This window comes from Halictus rubicundus, chromosome 14, assembly GCF_050948215.1.
Source record: "Halictus rubicundus isolate RS-2024b chromosome 14, iyHalRubi1_principal, whole genome shotgun sequence".
Taxonomy (NCBI): Eukaryota; Metazoa; Arthropoda; class Insecta; order Hymenoptera; family Halictidae; genus Halictus; species Halictus rubicundus.
In genome coordinates, this window is record NC_135162.1 from 11,968,129 (window position 1) to 11,987,631 (window position 19,503).

At 41.2% G+C, this 19,503-nt stretch overlaps 1 protein-coding gene across 9 annotated transcripts in view; it reads left to right on the plus strand.

Annotated features, from left to right (window-relative positions):
- Slo2 (slowpoke 2) overlaps nucleotides 1-19,503 on the plus strand; it is a 156,457-nt gene that overhangs the window by 129,551 nt on the left and 7,403 nt on the right. For 6 of the 9 annotated variants that reach the window (XM_076799870.1, XM_076799871.1, XM_076799872.1 and 3 more), the window contains 15 exons: nucleotides 1,891-2,074; nucleotides 4,559-4,723; nucleotides 5,601-5,821; nucleotides 5,903-6,100; nucleotides 6,281-6,507; nucleotides 6,881-7,378; nucleotides 9,284-9,445; nucleotides 10,010-10,163; nucleotides 15,065-15,170; nucleotides 15,361-15,488; nucleotides 15,949-16,200; nucleotides 16,279-16,390; nucleotides 16,826-17,011; nucleotides 17,135-17,266; nucleotides 18,198-18,311. In XM_076799870.1, coding sequence (XP_076655985.1) covers nucleotides 1,891-2,074; nucleotides 4,559-4,723; nucleotides 5,601-5,821; nucleotides 5,903-6,100; nucleotides 6,281-6,507; nucleotides 6,881-7,378; nucleotides 9,284-9,445; nucleotides 10,010-10,163; nucleotides 15,065-15,170; nucleotides 15,361-15,488; nucleotides 15,949-16,200; nucleotides 16,279-16,390; nucleotides 16,826-17,011; nucleotides 17,135-17,266; nucleotides 18,198-18,311 — 2,839 coding nt within the window. The remainder of the gene's footprint in view (nucleotides 1-1,890; nucleotides 2,075-4,558; nucleotides 4,724-5,600; nucleotides 5,822-5,902; nucleotides 6,101-6,280; nucleotides 6,508-6,880; nucleotides 7,379-9,283; nucleotides 9,446-10,009; nucleotides 10,164-15,064; nucleotides 15,171-15,360; nucleotides 15,489-15,948; nucleotides 16,201-16,278; nucleotides 16,391-16,825; nucleotides 17,012-17,134; nucleotides 17,267-18,197; nucleotides 18,312-19,503) is intronic. The other 3 variants (XM_076799877.1, XM_076799879.1, XM_076799878.1) reach the window with 2 other exon arrangements.

Here is a 19,503-nt window from a genome sequence, read left to right on the forward strand (position 1 = left end):
TTTTGCAAAATTTCTTGTCCCAATTTTTTCGCTGCACTTCGAGTAAAAACGGAAATGTCATCATTTTGCCGATTTTAATATGCTCTTTATTTCACGATTCTGCATATTATTTTATTTACACTTTTAGGTAAACAAATGTTAGAAACATTTTCCTAATTGATAATTGAATTATCCTCATTGATAATTGAATTTCATGTTTCGAAGTTGACTAGTTAACCGTGCAGACTATGAATTAATATCAAATGTGATTATTATTACGAATCTCGTTACGGCATTTGCATTTTCGATTATTAGCAATTCCTATATCAAACGATGCATTTCAATGATTCTAATAAACATCTATTGACGATAATAATATCCTCGTGTGAAAGATCTTGATCCACATACTGTGACCTTGATCTCTCGATGTGGTAATGGGAGTTTTTGCAGTAACATTTATTGCGATAACGAATGAAGAAGATTCAATTTTTGTCATCGTTTTTCGCCACTTCGCACACCCTCGCAGCGTACGCAAGTCTTATAGTTAATTGTTCGAACAGTTCCTTGTGATCACGCGCTCAGAAAGTAAATTTAGGGTACGGGGCATCCTCCATAAAACCAGCAGATCGAAATCCGTTCATTAATCGTGCTCATTCGCGGCGATGGCACGTATGTTGACTCGCTCGATCCGTGCTCGTGGATTTTAGTCGATCCTGTCTTGTCCTTTCAACGTTATCGAGCATCGATAGCAAGTGAAATACTTGTTGTATAACAATAGTGTTCCTTGATCAACTATGACACGGCATAAAGTCTGTCCTTCACTCTGTATATCTATTTTAAGTATATATGTCACTTATACCGGGTATATATCGCTAATCTAGTAAAAAAAACCCACGTTATTTTTCATTGTTTTTCAGTGACACATTCACTGACATATTCCTGACATTTTTCCGATTTAAACAGGTCCAAACACGACACAATTCGGATCATATTTGCGCGTTTAATCCACGATACAGCAGAACCTCTTTTATCCGAACTCATTAATGGATACAGCAGGTATATTATTCATCCTCGACTGATTTGTTAATCTTTACGCATCTGTGTGAAACTGAACTGTTTAAGATTGAAGAATGAGGTTCGGCTAATAGAGGTTCTACTATATCGTGGATTAAACAAGCTGTAGTGATCCGAATTGCATCGTGTTTGGGCTCAATTTAACCAGAAAAATGTCGCGGTACGTTCGTAAAAGTTTCCATAATAAATATCTTGTCTGTCTCTTTCAAATGTCAAAATATCACTATACTGTTTTTGTGATTTCGGAACATTTGCGAGAAATTTAAGTCGTCCTAAGTGCCGGGGCATTTCTATAGCAACCCATTACGAAAACAGCTCGTTCCGACCTCCTTTTGAGCAAGGTTTAATAAAATTTTAGAGTGTTTTTGCGCCCTGAAACCTTGAAAAACACCTTCTTCGGGTTGAAAAAGATATACGGCGGAGTTCTCGTAAGCGTAGCTTATTGTCGACGTATGTGCTTGTTCTCGTGGACCGCACGCGATTTCCGAGTTCGAAGTGGCTAGGGGTTGCATGCATAATCGGGACACGCGGGTGTTTGTGAATGCCGTTCGTTAGAGTGGATCCTTCGACGGCGGCGCGCCTTTTCCGCGATTCTTCGAGTCCCGTCGCCGGTGCCTCGAAGATGAAAGGATCCCGGGATCCTGTAGCGAACAGCTAATTGTACGATCGGTTTCCAACGACTACGGCAGGACGACGCGTTCCACTCGGCTACGAGAGAGTCGAATTACCGGGACGCACAGACGCCAACCCCGGTGATTTCAATACCCTTGCCCTCCGGGCGAGCTTTAATCCCACGGAATACGATTCCGAGCGACAGTTTTCGATTTAATTTTCCAGCGTATGCGGAATCCAACACTTCCAGAGGGCGGGGCACAGGCATTTGAATCTGTTTCAAAGCACCTACTACGTCGTGGTCACGTTCTCAACGGTCGGCTACGGGGACTTCGTGCCTGATATCTGGCCCTCGCAGCTCTATATGGTCATCATGATCTGCGTGGCCCTCATCGTCCTACCTACACAGGTAACTACAAACTTGACACCCCATATTTAGCCCCCTAGGTAACCCAGTATTTGTTCAAGCGACGATTCCAACGTTTGAACCATTTATCTATATATGTCGCCAAGACCTGGGTGATAAATGTCGCGGAACTATCCCCACTACCGCGGGGTATACGCGAGGTGCCGCGAGAGGCCTCGGACACCGAGGAGTGTAAACATAACACGTCTCGGGCATGTCTCCTGTACGATACATGACATTGGCAAGACCCGTGTTGTTGACATATATCGAGAATGTATTACTAGACTGCGGATTTTATGTATCAATACCAAAAATGGCCTAATATTAGAAGTGAGAAGACGTTAAGATTTTTATAGGCCCGTAGGAATTTTTTTTTTTGTCATTTCATGATTGTCGTCTCCATTGAGTAGATTTTGTAGATAACATGTTATTTTCCAAGAATATTGGAAACGATATTTTTGAATTAGGAATAAAATTGATATCTGAATAAAAATTGAAAGTGAGTCCCCAAGATCCGCTTTTTCGTCAAAACGCTTTCCAACATTCTCAAAACCGGAAGGTTTCATTGGCAACAACCTGATAATTGGTTGGACAATATTTCGAACGACATTGTCTCGCGCCAATTATAATTATAATAACAATTCTGTTCCGAGGCTGACATTGCATTCTTTTCGGAAGAGCTGATAGCGTCACGACAATGAAACAGCATAATGGAAAACAAACAGCCTGCGCGACGCAGTCGGCATGGCCAGCGAACCTAAAATGGGAGGTTCCGAGTTTCACTGTGACGTCGTTAAAAGCGCGCGGAATGTGTCGCGCGAGCTCATTACGCGCCATCTGCCGGATTAATAAAACTTTTCCCGGCGATCATAATAGAAATGTTACGGCGAATTTACTTATGCGATTCGCCCTCTTCCTTATCGACGCGATTCTTCTCCTCGTCAACATTATCTCGTACGGTGTTCGCGAGGCAGTAGCTGAAACGGGATTTATGTTCGTTTTACGACGTCCGGGGGAGCTCGATCTTCATTCCCGCGCGATACAGTCATTGTTAAGTGCGAAGTTAAAGTTTTATATCATCAGTAATTGTCGGCGGACGATAAATATTCGCTCGGACCGCGAACGCCGGGAAATAAATGTCAAACACTTCCCCTCCTCCTCCTCCTATTCGCGAGGTTTTTGTAGCCCGGGCATTGTGTTACGTCTTATAAAGGGGATCGTTAAATCGGTGTTCCGTTAACGCTTAGTCGAAGGTACTATTGCCGATAATTTCGCGAAAGCTTGAATGCAAATGCGATCCTTTTGTTGTGGGAATAAAGGGCGGTGGTTGCGCACAAAGAAGGACGATGGCGTTCTTACGGGGAAAATACGAGCACGCAAGAGTGGCACCTGAGCTTTGTGGAAAGTGACTTGTTAGTGTAGTCATACTACGTAGACGCCATGTCAGAGGAAGTGACTCGAACGGAGGGGAATACAGTTACCTCCTGTGTGGGTCAGTCACGGCGCAGGCACAGAGGCAACGCCAATTGGGAGCGCGCGTCGCGTCACGTGACCGATCGTTGCCGGTGCGTGGGGATGCTCGCCGCCGGGAGAGGGGAGAGTAGTGTGGTAGAAGGGGAAGGGTAGAGTGGGAGACAATTATGGTTAAAGAGACTCAACAATAAAAAGTAGGATTTTTTAAGCTGGACCTTTTGACACTGTTCTGTAAATATTTTTTGCAGTCGGTTACATAATAGTTTTTTTTCACATTTATGCGTCAACCATAATGTTTCTGTTCGTAACTTTTCTGCTCGAAAATGAGAACACGTTTTCCGTTCATGGAGGTATTTTCTCGAGTGGGAACAATAATACAGAACACTCCCCTAACTTCTTTATGAAATGTTGAGAAACAATTTGGTACACGGTTGGATAATTTTTATAGCAAACTTGTGGAATCACTGTACGATTTCTCGGTAGTATTCGAGGGGACACTTCTTCCTCGAAAACCAATTAACCCCGACCCCTGACGAACGCGTAATTAAATTGTCCGAGGGGAGATCGTAACCCAAATATGCTCTCCCACTTGTTGCCCGGGAGTCATTGACTAATGACAGAGGACGTTACCAAAAGCCAGCCGTCACGTCCTAACCGGAGGTAGGGATGACAGTGATAACTATGCAATTCATCTGTCAAACCTGTCAGCCGCACACGATATACGTTCTTGAGATGCATACGGGGTAGTCCGGAAACTGTTCCGCCGAAAGCGTGTAGTAGGTGGTGGCTGTTCTACAATTTCAACCTCAACATTTTTTCAAATTGTTTAACAATGTCCTGGCCACCTGACCATCTCGAAACTTTGAATAGTTACGTGCCCGAACGTTATTTCTGATTTTTTAAAGGCACCCGTTGTTTGCGAAAACCACCCCCGAAAAATGAATTATTTCTCTTCAACCTATAACAGCTGTTCCAAAATTTGGAAAAAATTTGCCAAATTAATTGTGTTGACAGTTCGAGCAGCTGGCTTTCACGTGGATGGAACGACAGAAGCTGGGAGGCTCCTATTCGTCGCATCGAGCGCAAAGCGAGAAACACGTGGTGGTGTGCTGCACGACACTGCAGGCGGACACCATCATGGATTTTTTGAACGAGTTTTACGCCCATCCGTTGCTGCAGGTAAATGACATCGACCATATTTGAAAAACATTTTTTTATTGTAAGCTTCTGAAATTTTCATTAAAATCAAAAAAGTGGTATAACTTATTTGCCGCGGCATGGCGGCAGTGGTGCTCGACACGATGCGCAAATGAAAAGCAATATGGTTGACGAATGGCGTTTAGGATGCTCAGCGCGTGAAACGATGACCACGATAAACTTCGCGAAACGATATAAGCGCGCGCTTTGTTTTTACTACAAAATATTACGAACCCTTGGAAAGCGGCCATAAGTAACGGTTGGCGGTTGATGAAAAATGACGCGGGTTATGACGGAGTGGCAGAACTCTTCCCGCGCGTCGTCGCATCAGAAAAACGGGGCTGCACGAGGTTCGTGGGTCGTCGGTTCATCACCCTTGCATTGTAATTGTCACATGACCGGATTTTGCGCCATTCTTTTGAAATGTCAGAGGGTTATTGGGATCTTTAAACCATGCATCGTTGGTCGAAATGAACATCCTTTTCAGAGGAAAAACGAACGAGAATATTGTAGCTGTTGTGCTTGAAATCGAGCAATTTTAAACACGCGTAACTTCTGAATCAGTGAATTCCTAACGTTAAAACTTGGATTTTTGGCATTTTCTCGTAAAAATAACCGGGACTATGCGAGAAAAAGTAAAAAATTTTTGGTCCCCGAAGTGAAAGTTTAGCCTCCAAATGTACTAAAGAAGTTTGAACGTTAGCGAAAGTTAGTGTAAAATTTGTTGGGGTCGTGAGAGGCCCCGATATATCGGTTGAGGGTTAAAAGAGGAATTGTGCTTCGAATTATTGCTAACAAATTGTAGGTATGTAGAACATATACGGCCACAAAAGAGTGCACCGTTTCTTGTTAAATTCAGGATTACTACGTGGTGTTACTGTCGCCGATGGAACTGGATACCACAATGCGAATGATTTTACAGGTGCCCATCTGGGCACAAAGGGTAATTTACATTCAAGGCTCGTGTCTCAAAGACAACGATTTAATCAGGGCCAGGATGAACGAGGCAGAGGCGTGCTTCGTTCTTGCAGCGAGGAATTACGCGGACAAAACCGCCGCCGACGAGCATACGATACTGAGGTCAGTTAAAAAATCACTGGTGCCTGCTGATCGATCAGGTGAAACGCGCTTCCTACAATTCTATTCTTTTCGATGAGACAGATCGTGGGCAGTGAAGGACTTCGCACCGAACGTTCCTCAGTACGTTCAAATCTTCCGTCCGAAAAACAAGCTTCACGTGAAGTTCGCTGAGCACGTTGTGTGCGAGGACGAATTCAAATACGCCCTCTTAGCGAACAACTGCACGTGTCCTGGCGCGTCTACCTTAGTTACCCTCCTGTTACATACCTCCAGAGGACAGTAAGTTGGCGGAACGGAGAATACACTGTGACATCTTCACCCTAGAATGACGCCATCCTGATTTCTTCATGTCGGAAAATAGAAAAGTTTGCAGGGTCACTTGCAGTTACAGAAGGTCGTTCTAGGGTCAATGAGGATGTACACCGAAGTGCCAATGAGCAAAAGTGTTCTCTCTTTCAGAGAAGGACAGCAGTCGCAGGAAGAGTGGCACAGACTTTACGGGAAATGTTCTGGCAACGAGATTTATCACATTATCCTAGGGGATTCCCGCTTTTTCGGCGAGTACGAGGGCAAATCCTTCACCTACGCGTCGTTTCACAGCCATCGAAAATACGGGGTAGCGTTGGTTGCGGTCAGGCCAGCAGAACTTCCGGAATTTTACGAAGACACCATCCTCCTAAATCCTGGTAACAGCGTTTCACCATTTCATCTGACATTTTCTAGTCATCTGTCATGGAAGGTGATCGAGGTGTATTGCTTCGATAAAGTAGGGCCGTAGAGGCCAACATTGAAACGTTTGTAGAAACATTCGAAAAGTTTTCTCATGACAGAATTCACCATAGATTTGAAGATTGAACCTTCCTCTTCATAACGAGCCCAAAAAACTTGACCTACGGTTTTTTTGGGTCAAGTTATCGGTCTTTGAATGGGAGGTGATCGAGGTGTATTGCTTCGATGAGGTAGGGCCATAGAGACCAACCGCGGTCGTGTTGCGCAAATGATGGGCCAACTAACCGGCATTTTGCTTACTGGGATTATTGCGAGTGTTTATGACGACAGGTCCGCGTCACATAATGAAGAAAACGGACACCTGCTACTACATGAGCATCACGAAGGAGGAGAACTCGGCGTTCGTGGTGGCGAACAATCAGGCTACGGGTGCAGAAGGGATGCAAGTAGTGATAGAATCGAAAACCGACGGCGCAGAGAACGCGAATACTGGTTCCTCGGCGAATGCCAACAACACCGACGCCGCGTTGACCTCTGGGACCAGTGCCGGCACGACAACGACGACAACGACGATTTCCACGAGCTGCACGATCGCCTGTGGTGATGGGAACGGTACAGCAAACGCATCCGCTGCCAACGAGCACGATCGCTATTCCAACAATTGTAAAAATGCGCTGAACGAAACAGCTTGCAGCAGGCAGGAGACGACCTGTACGGGGCCCCGTGGACAGAACGTGACCCACAGGGCCCCACAGGTCATTTTGCAGGTCCTACCTAGCACGCCCACACCACTCGAACGGCACAACATAATCGCATCCGATGTCTACCGTGAGTGTCGCATGCGCCTCGCTTCTCTTCTTTATTTCAATTCTTTCTTTCTTTGTTATTTATCACTTTATTTTCGACTATTCTATGGTCTAGTTGTACTCGTATATTTCTTTTTGTTTTATGTATATATATATATATATAGGATTGATTAAGCTTTCTTTATGATCGTCCTCGTGTTATGAACACAGTCTCGTTTCCTTGATAAAGTATAGAAAATTGTATAAATTTATCAACGTCAAGAATCTTCAAGTAGTTCATTAACGTAATTATCATGTGCAGAGACAGAAATTATATAGAAGTTGGTAAAGAGCATTTATCAGGTGAAGAACACTATAAAAACTTCTTTAACGTTTTGTTAAAATGTCCATTTCAGTATACTAGCATTCATTGAAAATGTTATAATTGCCTAATGTAATATAGCAGATTTATGTTTCTATGTGATTTCGTTTTTTTTTCTTTTTTTTTTTTTTGTTTCGATTCTGCTATAAATGCTACACAGAACGTTTAAAATTGCCATGTGCTTGCGTTTGCATGTGCAGTCGATTACGCTTGTACCATTATTTTCGAAACACGATACATACAGTCTTTTCAAAAAATTAGCTGCCATGGCTTCGAAAGATGAATTTTTATCATTCTGCTTCGGTGGACGTTTGTAGAAATAGACAAAAAAAATATTGTTCACAATATTAAATATTAATTCTATTTCAAGACGATTCTATTTCAAGTACTCACAAGGATTTGTAGATCTGCCAGTACATGTGTCGATGATGTATCAACGATCGATATAATTGTAACTTGAAAATGTGTCCGGTAGTTGCATTATTTCTTACGTAAACATATTTGTTTAAAAGGTCTAGTTTGATCTATGCCGAAAAAGAGGAGAACAAACATACACAAACATGATCGATAAAAAAAAGTAGAGAATACGTTAGTATCGATGATACAAATTCACATACGCTTATTGCTTGCGCACAAATACATCAGTATTATACAATATACTCGATAAATACAATTTTTCCTGTAAGTTTCATTTTTTGGAAACATCAAGAGTCTGACATTTTGATTAGACAAGTAGAGTAGAAATATTAAAAAGTTGTCGTTACGGCATTTTCGTTTTTGAAGACACAGTAAATTCTACTTTGAACGTAGTATAGAATCAAACGTTGTAGTAAGAAGTATTGCTTTGTTGTATTTTATCTATATTATAGTTGTTTGGAAAATTCGAAATTAGAGTTTTGCAGTGAGGGCAATGCTCGACTGTAGTGACAGCAAATTCATATTTCTACACATTAATAACATAATTTACATATAGAAAAACTATTTAATTTATTAAAAAAAAAACTTTCAAGATTAACAGAACATTCCAATCAACCTTGACAGCGTGTTCAATAATAGTGAAACAGAAAATATAAAGATGTTCTGAAGATGAGAACATTTTTATTTTGCTTTGAGCAATATAATATTATAGCTCACACTTGAGGTACAATGTATTATATATTATAATTAGACTGCGGATCTTTATGCAAAATAAAAATGTTCCGCATCGATTGTGGGAAGCAGGAGTCAAATAAAAATTCAAAGAAAAACAACATGACAATATTCATGGATTTTTCTAGTTTTTTACTGTTTTATAATTCGCCCAACCGATTTCTTAATAAACGCATAAAATCCGCAATCTAATTATAACAAATACAAAAACATCTACATCAGATTGACCCTTCTATTAAACTAAACCAACCGAGTTTAAATATTAAATATATTTTTTCTGAACAATATAATATTTATAGTGTGCCGCAGCCGAGAGATTAAAAATTATTCCCACTTGCACAATATAAAATATATTGTACCTCCGAAGTGATCACTCTAACAATCAGACGATAACTATAATATCATCGTCGTTTATAGCAACTCAGCCGGATGCCGGGGGATTCGGTGATTCGCGGCAGTGTCTGAAAGATGGAGGATCTTCATCACAGACGCCGATCACTGGAAATCATTTGGACGTGCCGCGATCTCTCGATCCGAATCCTAATTTACTTAGTCCTGAGGTTCTCACTCAAAGGGGAGGTAAGAGACGAGCAACTTATATCACCACAATTAACGAAAAATACATTATTCTTGTCAAAGCAGTTTTTCCCCCACAAGAACAAAAGCATAAAAAATTGTTTTATCCCAGTCAACGTAAATGGAGTATAGTTCGTAATAACACAGTAATGCAGTGCTGGGCACGGTTGGGGCCCCTTAAACGCTTGCCTTCCCCCACCCACCTCTCTTTCGAGAGGGGAAAAAGTTGAAACGTGGGAACTAGCACGGTGGAAGGGGAAATTAGAGTGGGGGAACAAGTCTTGATCTGGCGACACTGGCGCGCACCTTCGCCGCGTTCCGTACCAATACGCTTCGGGCAAAACGCGTTCTTTCTCCATGCTAACGGCGCTTACTGTAAGGGGACGGTGGGCGCTATGGTGGGGATGGTGTTGCCTCAATTAGTGCAAACGTGCCCAGCCCTGCAGTAAAGGAAAAGAATAATTTGTTGGATTAAGAAGAAACTGAAATCTATATTACAGCAGTTCTCAAGACTCGCATTTTCTTTAGGAAATAATTAAATATATTTTTTTATTTAAATTGCATCAGGAATGAGAAGACCAAGCATCCTACCTGTGCCAGACATGTTAACGAGTTCCACATTGCACCTTTCTGGCCAGGAATTGTTAGATCACGAGTGCGACGATTCCGAGGATGAAATGGACGACGATGTTCCGTGGAGATCACCGAGCGAGAAGATCGCGTGAGTATTCTTTTAAAACAATTCCACTATCATTTTCCACATCATGTTACATCCAGGCTCGCAACGAATCAAGGTATTCAAATACCTATGACCGGACACGAAATATTTTTTGTTTTACTAACTGATTGTAAATAAGAGCTAAAGGATTTTTTGTCACTCGTTGGCTATTAATTTATTCTATTAATAGTAGTAGAATTATTACTAGCTGAACCGTGGTGTTAGTATAATTTAATCCCATGTTTTTTATATGTAATACTTCAGTGGTTGAAATATTTGGTGTCCAGTATAGTAAATGTGGCATCCTCGTCAACAGAAGGTGTCGTCGACGTTAGAGGGATATATACATATATTTTTCTATTACTTTCCTGATTACGATCCTTCTCTTTGACAGATCTCTTTGATAGATGTAACGAAGCACGATCGTGAGATCTTTGAGAGTGAAACGATCTCGCACATTTTCGTGCACTTGCATGGCACGGTCTCTTATGCATCGGACGTGTTTGTGTAAATTATTTATCGTATATATGAATGTAAAAAATGTTGTACTTCCTTGAAGGGGGTGTTTCTTGAGTTCATTTGAAGTAACTTTTTCCTTTGCAAAAATGCTGTGCGCGGCTTTGTTAACGAGTTATTCACGAAAAACACGGACCAATCAGAGCGCGGCCACAGCGGACGAGTTCCCGCCCGCCCACAGGTCTCGCTGAGCGAGGCGTTGACATTGGTCAAGCCGAGCTCCGCCCACTGTAGAACGGAGAACATTTTCGCAAGGGAAAAAGTTACTTGAAATGACCCCGGGAATCATTCCTTTCAAGGAGGTACAATATTTTTGAGTCACCCTGTATGCATATACTATGAATCGTAGTATAAAAGGAACAGAGTTGGGCATTCGCCGATTCAAATTTTCAATCTGACTGATTAAAACTTTAAAACTTTAATCATCCATTGCAGAGGATAATCAAACCTAATTGCCAATCGTCAATTACAGAAAATATTGTCCAACCCTGCCAAGGAGTAAAGAATATTCTATAACTCAAAACAATGGTAAAATAAATTTTTACAGAAGCTCCACTTTCCAAAAATGTCAATTTTGAAACTGTAGATTCTTTCTCGTTTTTAAAAGTATTAGCCAAAATTTATGTAACCGATTAAGGGTCGATTGCTCCCACCGAGGGATAAGTATAGACATATTTTACTATTATATCGATACTAAATTAATTTTCTGGACCTTCCAAAATAAAATTATTTTATTATTTCGAGCGGTAGAATTTTCTCTATCCCACGTATGTATACATCACGATTTGCAATCCATCGTGCGTATTTAGATCGTTTATATTAATATTAACAAAGAAAATTCTGGTCTTTCTGATTATTTAATATGCTGACTAGATTTATCAAATAAAGATGTTTGTTATTACTTATTACTAGGAAAAAGGGTAACTGTTAAAGTAGGAATCTAGCCTAATTTCAACCATAAAACTAGACTAGTAGAGACCTCTCACGGAATGAGATACGAACTGAGATAATACGAGCACAGTCGAGAAATAAGAACCGCAAACGAGGTATAGAAACATTTCTATTTTAACCAGAGTGACTCTATCATAAAGTACTATCCTATAAAGAACTTTCGAAAATTCTAAAGGAAAAGGAAGCAGAAGAGAGGCTCCAGGAATAGAACTCTTAAAAATGAAATAAAGACGTTTAAACTTCTCGAAATCGTGTTAGAAAAAGTTCACTGAACGTGAGAACTATACCACGTCTGTGATAACATTTTGTACTTCAGAAACGAGATTGTACATTGATCAAACTCAGCAATAAGTAATACGAAGGTGACCAATGTTTTCTTGCCAATTTGTTCAAGGTATTCTACCACACAATCGATCATTTGTTTGCTAAACGTACGATCAAAAATACGCACGATCTTCTCGCCTAATATTTAATCCTAGAAATGAAATTCTACAGCTGTGCTGTGAGAACTGTGCACCATGCTCGTCCAGTTTCCTCACACTTTTCTTAAATGTTACTATGATATTCTCTGTACCACACTCGACGTGACTGAACTTGTAAATTACCAGTAGCAATGACTGGATTGCGAATTTTTATGCAAAATAAAAATATCCTGGAGCAATATTTATTTCTTAATCAATTGTAAATAATACATTGCTATTTTGAAATTATTCGAGTGTTTTTATTGTGCATAAAATCCGCAGTCACCGATATTTGGACAGGCATTTTTCACTAAATTTCAACGGTCTTAGTATTTTTCTAATCGAAAGCTAGTAGTGCTCGATATAAACTTCGCAATTTGTCGAGAAGTTTTGTCCTTTTTGCAAAAAAGTGCACGAGGAATTCCAATTTCTACGCGTGCTCGAATAACGTCGAGTGGTCGAAACATCCGTGCGCGATGGTAACAAGAGACAGACAGGGCGAGAAAAAGGTAAAAAAGAAAAAGAAAAAAGGTTTTTGAGCGGAGGATCGATGCCGCCGCTTGTCAATGATTCTCCATCATTCACCGTCCCAAAATACAATTAAACGGAAGTTTACGTTGATCGTCGGTCTGTCCTGTCTGAATGTCTCTCGATGCCTGTACCACTCTTCGGCGTCGATGGTATTGAATCCGCTGCTCGATGCTGTCCCGCCTGCCACCCTCTATGTCCTCGTGGATGTTTTCGATGTCTTCCTCCCTGCATCGTCTTTATGCACTGCCGTCTTGACGCACGACCTTTGCCCAGCAGTTTCAAAGGGTGAGTTATGTTCTTACGCTTCCTTATCGTCCCTTCCGCTCGCCATTCACAAGGTCACCTTCAGCATCGTGAAGCATTAACTATTGTTTACGCCTCAATATCTAGGCCCCTTGCGGGGAGGGGATCCTGAAGTAAATTATTATAGTAAAATAACAGCATGAAAATATTTTGTTTTACTATAACTAACCTGGCACTCTTTTGTAAGAGAATAAGAAATTTTAGAAAAATTGCTCCTGGTCAGAATAACTTTCATGCGGGTTTATATTGAAAATTTAAGAAGGAGATTTTCTCAAGGACATTTCAAGGTCATTGCTATTTTCTCGACTCCTAGTTGATCGATCGATTTGAAAAGAGGACCTTCTTTGTCCTGTTATCGCTAACATTGTTAAAATCCGTCATTTTTTTCCTATTTTTTTAGCGCGCCGGGGGAGAAAGAATATTTATTTCAATAATCTGTGTTAAAAATGCTGCCGTTTTGGAAATAATCAAGATTTTTAATTTTTAAGTTGTTCCTTTTCAGAACAATACTTTGTCTGTGCCGTCTGGGCCGCTTTGCTTTTGTTAATTCCTCCAATTTGTCTACATTAGAAGCCCTACTCCGTTCACGTCAACGCCCCTACTATATCTCTGTTAGGTCTCCCAGCTCTGTTAATATCTCGGTTGTTCCGTTTCCCACTTAGGTGTTTAATCCTAACCGCAAACAATCTGTCACGTGGATGGGAATAAACCCTTCAAAATCTTTCACCCTGTGACCGGTATTGTTGTCATTCTTATTTATTTCTGCTGAAGGAAGAGGCGAAGCTACGTTGCAAAATTCCCTGTAAATATTAATAAACTCATTTTCTGATCTCCATAATTTTCACTGAATTGAAATTCCATGAAGACAATAAGATAACAATTAGAAAATATAAAATAACATTAATGCTTCACTTCTGAACGTTGCCTTGTCAATTTATCACTTCCACGAAGGTCATATCTAGTTATAGTGAAACAACTGGAACAGTTTACAGTGTCCACGGGAAAAGAGTGCAAACCAATTCACCGGCGTTTTTAACTTATATAAAATGAACCTGCAGCTGCAGTATTTCGCGGCGATGAAACTATTTGTATAAATTGCAACATTTTCGCGCGGTTACCCGGAGATTTTCCGCAATACTCGGTTCCCCGGGAAACTTTTTCTCGAAATATTATCCGAACTCATAAACAGTATTCCCAGAGGAGATTTCGCGGAAAATCCCGAATATAGTGAGCGGGACGCCATTTTGTGGTCGTACTGAACTACGGGGACATTTATAAATACGTTCGTAGAGTTTGTTCGTTTTCGTACGAAATCATAGAACACGAATAAACAAATTGGCGATAGCCATTGCGTTAGCATTTTTTCTTTACACTCCTCAAGCATTAATTTTTCATATATATATTCCACGTCATCTATGTTTCGTGATACAATCGCACAATTGCACATGTTTGTCACCTTCTCTATGTAAATAGCACAATTTACCTACTATATATTGTACATACGCTTCAAATATATTTATTCTAACAACATTTATCTACTAGTTTATTCTAGTCACTTTTACATGTTAATTTATTCCAATCACATTTACATACTAATTTATTCATATTTATATTTAGTATTACAACGAACGAGATATTCCAATCCAAGAAAATGGGAAAATTTTCTGTACAGTTTCAATCTTTGATTTTCGTATATAATATTTCTTCATCGTCTTGTACATACATAAATTTTTCATAAACTTTTCCAACACCAATGCAAGCAAGAAGGGTATCGTAAAGCTGAATTTTTCAATTTTCTTCTGTCCTGTATTAAACTATAAAGATCAAACAACGCCTCGAAAGACAATATTATCGTGGACACCACACTCCACTTTATTAGTTTCCCTACTCTGTTTGCGATATGTGAAACGAACTGTGCACAAGGTACGAGGAAATGTAAAGATCCAGCATCAATGATTTAACCACTAAAAAATTGATTTAATTAAAAAGAACCGCATTTCATGTTGAAAAAAAATCATCACAACACAATTTTTGACTGAATTCTCGGAGCTCGGCGCCTGGCCGATATTAATACAATTGGGTACAGTGTGCACCCAATTATGCAAAGTGTATAACAATTTTACCACTACGACGTTGTTGCAGGATCGTCAAAGGATTTCCACCCGTTTCGCCGTTCGTTGGTGTTTCGCCGACGCTGTGTTACCTACTCAAAGAAAAGAAACCTTTATGTTGTCTTCAGTTGGCACAGGTAGTTATTCCTTTATAAATAATTTATAACACTCCTATGGGGGACGTACTGCTTCTAAGTAACAGCGGAAACATATAAACTCAGCATCAAATAGAAACTGGAAAAGTTGTTCGCCATTGAAAATTCTGAAAAGAATTCTGTACAGCACAATCTTTGCAACATAAAATACAACTCGATATTATTCCCGTAGGTCTGCATGCACTGTAGCTACAAAAACGCGAGGGACTACAATTGGCAGAACAAGACTATTATACTGGCCGCTGATTACGCCAGCAACGGGATCTACAACTTTATAATTCCTCTAAGGGCGCATTTCAGGTATAACTTTTAATTTCCATCGGATTCTAAGCAATAATGTCCAACAAACTCATACGAGGAGGTTTGCTACTGTTCGTGTATAAATGTTCAGTTTACTCGGTCCACGTAACAAATGTTGTTATAAAGCTAAATTAATGACGAAAATTGTGTTCATAGTCTAGCTATGGCAAAACTAGTACGATTTAAACCCTCGGGACTTGCATGGAGGCAGCGTATGCTCTCAGAGTATGTCCCGCAGGGGATAGGCGCGTTGCTTAGATGGTGCAGTTCCCGATCGCTTAGGTCGAAGCTTTACCGTAATTGACAGTCGTCTTTCAAATTTCCAATTGTCGTCCAATTAATTTGTCCCCACATCAGAATCTCTCAGAGGATGGCTACAAATCGTATTCAGTGCTTGTAAAATGAGCAAAACATTTTTCAGAATCTTTTAAAAGAAAAGATTGTTTGAAATGTCTTTCAGGTCGAAAACATCGTTGAATCCTATAATTCTACTGCTGGAGAAGCAACCAAAAATTGCGTTTCTGGACGCGGTGTCCTATTTCCCTCTGGTGTACTGGATGCAAGGATCCATCGACTGTTTGGACGATCTTCTTCGAGCGGGCATCACCCTGGCAGAAAGTGTCGTCGTCGTCAACAAGGAAAATAGCAATTCTGCGGAGGAAGACACCCTGGCTGACTGTAACACGATCGTCGCGGTGCAAACGATGTTCAAGTGAGCATTCTCAATTTTTACTTCTATAATTTTAATACCTTATTCTAGTTGGTGTAACGTGTTTCCTATGCTTCACAGATTCTTTCCAAGCATAAAGAGTATCACGGAGCTGTCGCAGTCGAGCAACATGCGCTTCATGCAATTTAGGGCGAACGACAAGTACGCCCTCGACCTTAGCAAAATGGAAAAGGTATCTTATGGAATTCTTACAGAATAAAAGTCCTATAAAATTTTCTCACGAACAATTCTCTTCGAAAACTACAATTTTAACCACAATATTTGTCTCCGCAAAAAATCTTCAACATTTTTTCTCTCGTTAAAAGCAAAAGAAATATGTCCCAGTTAGCCAAATCTGCTTCGAGCACATTTTTATGAACGCTTGTAATCGTACTTTGCGAGCAAAAGGCAGTCATTTTTGGTGTCAAAACCGGAGCAGATCTTGGTTTCTGTTTGCTATAAATTTGCCAACAAATCCATGCCAACTCCATGCCAACTCCATGCCAAATCCATGCCAAATCCATGCCAAACCTTGCTCTACGGGTACATATCGGGCAAAATCGAAATTTATTTAAACTTCTAAATGATATAATTATATAATATTATAATGTTTGTATTACATTTACAGAGAGAAAAGGAACGAGGCTCCCACATTTCGTACATGTTTCGGCTACCGTTCGCAGCAGGCAGCGTCTTCAGCGCGTCCATGTTGGACACACTTTTGTACCAAGCGTTCGTCAAGGACTACATGATAACATTCGTGAGATTGCTGTTGGGTGTGGATCAAGCTCCAGGATCAGGGTTTCTAACATCGGTAAAGAAATACTGTGCTGCACATTATCTTACTTCTTGCAATTGATGCAGAAAACTTTTAAAATTAGACACCGGAATTAAAATTTCAATTAAACAATTGGACACTGGAATCTTTTGATCGCAGATGAAGATAACGAAAGACGACATGTGGATTCGAACGTACGGCCGACTATACCAGAAACTCTGTTCGACAACGTGCGAAATTCCAATTGGGATTTACAGGACGCAGGACACAACGGTTTCGGACACGTCCAACGTGAGTAAACGATCCCCACCCTAATCGATCAGAGGATAACTAAGTGATTGGCTCGTGTACTATTGTATAAGTGCAGGAAACAACTTTGAATGGCAGCTGTGAGTAGCGCATGGTTGTGCTCCCGTCTCTGTTCAACAATTTACTATAGTGGTCCCCCTACGGAGAGACATTTGAAACGAGTTAGGCTATCGCACCTTGGTGGAACGATGCTCGTAGCACGTCCTTCGATCCTGAACATCAAGTCTCTCCTCGATAAATGTCCGAAACATCTGGCCTATAATTGTCCCAGAGCTATCCCCACTACCGCGGGGTGTACGTTCTTCTAGCCGATACTTGTCCCTGGGCAGACCCGAGTTTTGGACAACTATCGAGTAGACACTGTATATATATATATTTATTCGTGTTGAACCTGCATCGTGCAAAACGTTCATATGTTAGTGTTTAATCGGATTGTTACGATGAGGCGTTGCTATTCGGTTTTCGATCGATCGGTGATCTAACATCACTGTCTACTCTCGCATAGTTCTCGTGCTGAGTGGTTCATTAGAATTACTATACTCTGGTCATGGATCGTAAGATTGTTTTTATTATGGTCACTGTTTGCATTTGGTCCCTGTGATCGACGGTGTTTGTTGATTTTCGCTACAAAGGTTCTGATATACGCAGATTGTAGTGATAGCAATTGCCTATAGCAAAACCTGTCGCAAATCACTTTGCAAGCGGACGAGCATCATCACGACCGCGCCCCTGTACATTAGACCGCTTGCTCCGCTGACAATCAGATAGTTATAATCGATCAGTATGAATCGTAGACGAACTAACCAGCAGGTCGTAAATAAAGAAACGTACCACGAGCAGTAGCGGATCGTGCGAGATCGCGGCGACGATGGGCTGTCAATAGTAAGCGTAGAAATACTTGTCGTTTTGACAGGGCGACTCCGACGCTGAGAGCGACGCCGGCGTCGGCGTGACGTACAAGGTGCGTCATTCGGCGGCTGCATCGTGCCTTGCGAATTGCGCCACCCGCGACAAGGGTGCTTCAGCCGTGAGTACAGTGTCATCTCCGTTGCCCGGTCGTCATTTTCTATAATTATTTCCGTTGGTCTTACTCACAATTCTATTCTCTGTTTTTTTCTCTCTCTCTCTCTCTCTCTCTCTCTCTCCCCACACACTATTTTTCTCTCTGTCTCTGTCTGCTGTATTTTTGTTACCCTCTCTATTTGTACCATACGCGCAACTTTCAGTCTTCTTGTTTTTTACGAGGGTAAGTCAAACACGAAAGGCTTCAGGACTCTTTTCATCATTCGAGCGTCGTTGAACTTACGCAGAACGTTGCGGTTACACCGTGGTGCTGTTTTCCCCGTGGAGCATTAGGTGTGTTCAGAGGGAGGAATTTTACGAGGGAACGTTTAGGGACAGTCGAAATGTCGTCTAAATGCAGTTCGATGCGACAATGGAACAATTTTTATCTTCCTGAGGAACCTGACTTCTTCTCTACCATCATGAATGCTTGACGCTACCTTGCTACCAGTTTATGCTACCACTTTCGCTTCGGTTGCTTACTAGTAAAACCACTTAAGTTTTTTACCCACTGCTACAGGCAAGACACTTCCCCCACCAACGTCCCTTTCGTGCAGCGCGTACCTTCGCTGCGCAGCGGTGCCTCGTGTCTACGTCATATGCGTGCGCGGCTTGTGGAGTCTATCCACGAGGCACCGCTGCGCAGGGGAGATGCGCGCTGCACGAAGGAGACGTTGGTGGGGGGAGCAGGCAGCTCAGAGGTCCCTACCGTGCCCACCACTGGTCACTATTTTTAATAATATACAACTATTTTTAGGGGCAAGGTCTTTCTGCTGGCACACACGCTTCTACATCACCTGCACTTCCAGCTTGCCTAACCGTTAACTAGCCCCTCCAGCTGTTTAGGGATTTTTCGACTGAGTTATGGACATTTCCTTTTCTCCATTCTCTTCTGATTTTGGAAGAATTTCTTACTTCTAGGAACTTACTGTTCCTGGTGCCCTAATTATGTTGGGCGACCATCTTCGGGTTACCGCTGTGCCGCCATCTCGCGTTCCTACATCTCATTACAGCTAACCACTGTTCGAACTATGGTCATCTAGGACAATTTTTTGGATAAACTGTGACGATTAAAAAACGAACCTAATCGAATTAACTCATCAACTATTCACCGTTCATTATTATTTCTATCGAGTCAGCACAAGTGGAAGCTAAAG